This window comes from Cryptomeria japonica, chromosome 4 (genome assembly GCF_030272615.1).
Source record: "Cryptomeria japonica chromosome 4, Sugi_1.0, whole genome shotgun sequence".
Lineage (NCBI taxonomy): Eukaryota > Viridiplantae > Streptophyta > Pinopsida > Cupressales > Cupressaceae > Cryptomeria > Cryptomeria japonica.
The window spans coordinates 483,674,501-483,678,413 of record NC_081408.1 but is presented as its reverse complement, the minus strand read 5'-3'; the positions used below and the strand labels follow the sequence as shown (position 1 = coordinate 483,678,413).

Below are 3,913 nucleotides of genomic sequence, written 5' to 3'. Positions count from 1 at the left end.
GAGATCTAGTAAAAGAAAATTTTAATTGAAGACATAAAAGAACAACCTCATGAACCTTATGAATGTCAAAGATCAAAAAATTGAATAGTTTAAAGTCGCATTTAAGTTGCAAGAGGCTTTTTCAAATTAATAATGAGAACTCCTAAATATCTAAGTAAATTCCATAATGCCTTTTTTTGAGGTAAGATCTTCCTATACAAATATACTAACTTTTCTATAAAAATATTCTCCTCCAATTTTAAAGCCATGTTCTTAAATAAGTTAATAGCTTCCAAATGAACAGAAAGAAAGCAAATAAACTGAACATGCACATTATCTTTTTAACAAGACAGTAGATTACATAATCTATATAAGAAGATCATCACAACAGCTATACCTCTCCAAGATCTATTACTACTAAGTGGACATATATTACCTACAGAGACATCGAGTTCAAAAAGTTGGGTACAAGAAAACAAACATGTGTTTCAGAACTACCTAAATATTACATGACTTTTCTGGAGCGGATGTCAGTCAAGCTGGGCTCAAAAACCCCTTTACTAGCCCACTTGAATAGAGAGGAAACCAGGCGCTGTTCCTGTTTGCCTAACATTGCACAACACACTTCCTCTGCCTCTTGCGGCTTAACACCTCCTTCACCATGGCCTTTACCATAAACCTTGGCACACAATGTAAACGACATGGAATTGCCTGGCGATGCACTTTGGCAAGCTTCAACTAATTCTGGGAAAGAAGGCAGAGCTACATCGACATCAAGACAATGTTGTCCAGGAAAGAGAAGAATATTAGAGTAGATGGAATGAAAGGAAGCTCGTAACAGTTGCTTTTCTTCAGGGCTCAGGGCGGTAAAGGCCTTTTCCAAATCCAGAGCATTCTTAGACATGAACTTAAGCTGCTGAATAGGGTGACAATTGGACCCGTTTACATTGGATCGAATAGATTGCGCCACTTTGTCAAGAGCCCCTGCTTGGGCGGCTGGTAAGCTTCGCTCTAAGACACACCGCTTACAGTCACAGTGAAACCCCTTCAGACTGCATATAAACTCGCGCTCCTTGAGTGGTAGAAGATTTAAAAAATAAGAGACTGTTATTTCTTCTCCAGCAGCGATTTTTCTTCCTGCTATTATAAACATGGCTTCTCCCACAACCATGCAATTGGAGTTAGGAAAGCAGGAATGGTTAATGAAATATGGAAGCACCCACAATCCAAATCGTTTGATGTCTCGTGCAGCAAAATGCTGTATGTTGCATGTCACGCTCTCCATTATCTTCATAACATCATCTTCGTCCAATGCAAAACCCTCTTTTCTCACGCAGACGCCATAATTTTTCCAGCTGTTGTTATTTATGTGAAACAGATCCATGGAGGGAACTTCAATTTCGTTCTGAGCAAGATAATTTAACTGCTGCAATACCCTGGGCGATGACTCTGCAGAAGAAACAACCTTTGCCTGTAGATCCTCCCTAACCTCATCCACTGAAACCTTGAGAATACTGAGAGTACCGGGGGTTCTTGGCTTTGTGGACTCTATGCACTTGAATGCAATGCTATTGTCCACAACCAGAATGTCTCCAACATCTATGTTTTCTGTAGCAAATAACCCCAGCCCGTGCACTGAAGACTTTGTTGATGATCTCTTGATGACAACTGAACCAATATAATTGCTCACCACAGGAACATCTTCTGGCCTGCATCCATTCGAAAAATATGTAGAAAGATCGAACATACCTTCTCTGTTGTGGTCGTTGAATTTCTTGGAGTTGTGATACAGAGATTCCATGTCGGTGGTCGTTGGGGAGTGTTGTAGAGCTCTCTCAAAGCACTCACAGGCTAAATTGAACTCACCAAGTGCATGAAGACCCCGTCCCTTGCGCCACAAGGATTTGATGTGCTCAGAATCCAGATCTAATGCTTTATCACAATCCTCTACAGCCGTGAGAAAGTCTTTCAGCTTCAATCTGGCCTCTGCACGATTAGAATAGGAATACAAAAGTGTCTCCTCTACACCCTGCCGAATATTTGAAGAGCCCAATGTATAACTGCACCAAATGTTCTGCAGAAAAAGAACCATGTCTATGCAAGTAGTGTAAAATTCAATGGCGTCCTCCCACTTGCTATCTCTGAAACATTTGTTACCTTCACCACGCAATTGAAGCAAGTCCACGAGTAAAGCATCCTCTTGAGGCACACCAAGAATCCCAATGTTATTAGGGTTATCAACACATACCGTGAGAAGACCGTCATCGGCTCGCTTAAAGTAGGGCTCTTTCACAGCAACCCTAGCGCCTTTGGAATAAAGCTTGCGCACATCTGTAGTCCTCCAAATCGAAAGTGGGACGTTATATATAGCAATTTGAACACCATTTCCGCAGTCATCTTCCAAAACTGTGGTTATGACAACAATCCTGTGCGCCTCCGCACACAACGTTCCAAACAAAACGCGGCCTTCATGGTGGTGGCCAATTTGAAACTTCTTTGCTGTTATCTGTTGCAGGCTTTGCTCTACGCAGGGGATTTGATTCTCGTGAATGGATGTTGTCCGAATTACAGCTGGCGAACGGGATTCTATATACTTGACCCACTGGTAATTTCTTGTGTGCCATGCAACAAGGCCTTGTTTATCAAAATCTTGTGAAGCTTTAAGGCCCTCCCATCTTTCTTGCAGCTCGTTTGCAGAAAGTTCCATATTTGCTTGCTTCTACTTTTCTCTGGATTGGAGTGTGCTATTTTATTTTAGATATCTATTTAGGATTTTCAATAATTATCCACTGTTAAAGACTTAAAAACGATCAGTTTGTCTAAGCAATTTTTCTATTAAGTATGTTTTTTTTGGTGGAATTAAAATGCGATTTTATCGTTGAAGTAATACAATTCATAAATGTTAAGTAATTCAAATTAAAACATGGCTTTGTCATTAAAGAGACGTTATTGTTTAGGCAGATTGTGGAGTAGATATAATTGAATGTCCTTTTTTGTTAGTAAAGTTCAGAGCAGTTGCAGCTAGTTTGGCATGTAGGATGGTCGTAGTTGTCTTTTTTTGTGTGTGTGTTGCGTTCAACATGGCATGACATGCTCGTCAAAGTTGTGAAGCAAAGGAATAAGGTAAAAGAAGATGACAATTTTTTTTTAAGGAATATCAGTTTTCCAAATAAATGCCTAATTTTTTAAGAATTTGAATCAGAAATCATGATCTAAGTGTTTTAGCATAGACAAGAAATAGCTTTTAACAAATTGCAATTTTAGTAAACTATGCTTGTATGGCAGTGAGAGTACATGTTAGACTTTCTTTTTAATATGTTAAGGGAATCATGAATTTTCGTCACTGGAGGGAGATTTGAGACAATGAAAACAAGGCAAAATTGTAAAGCATTAGCATTTGGCCAAGAAAAAAAATTTAGAACTTTAAATTGAATATTATGTCAAAAATGTATTTAGTATATGACATTGCAATGGAGAAAAAAAATGCAATAACTTAACATTGTCAATGATAATATTAATTGTGTCACATTTAAATATAGGGAGCATAAGAAAATGAAAATATCCAATGGTGAATTACTGTGTTTAAGAGACTAATTAATTTGATAGGAAATTGTGTATTTTGTTCAGTAGAGGGAGGTCACAAATTGGACATTATACGGAAAATGTATTTAATATGTGAGATTGCAATGGAGACAAAAAAATACAATAACTTAACATTATCAATGATAATAGAAAGTGTGTCACATTTAAATATAGGGGACAAAAGAAAATGAAAATATCCAATGGTGAATTATACAGTGCTCAAAGGACTGATTAATTTGATAGGAAATTGTGAATTTTGTTGAGCAGAGGGAGATTAGAGACAATGAAAGCAAGGCAAAATTGTAATAGGTTTAGCAGTTGGACAGGGGAAAAAATCATAAATTTAAATTGA

General features: G+C 37.8%; 1 protein-coding gene across 1 annotated transcript; it reads right to left on the bottom strand.

The window, feature by feature from the left end:
* Window positions 1-484: 484 nt before the first annotated feature.
* LOC131060439 (methyltransferase FGSG_00040-like) lies at window positions 485-2,686 on the bottom strand. The gene has a single exon (XM_059219215.1). The coding sequence runs from the start codon at window positions 2,684-2,686 to the stop codon at window positions 485-487; it is 2,202 nt and encodes a 733-aa protein (XP_059075198.1).
* Between the last annotated feature and the right edge of the window lie 1,227 nt (window positions 2,687-3,913).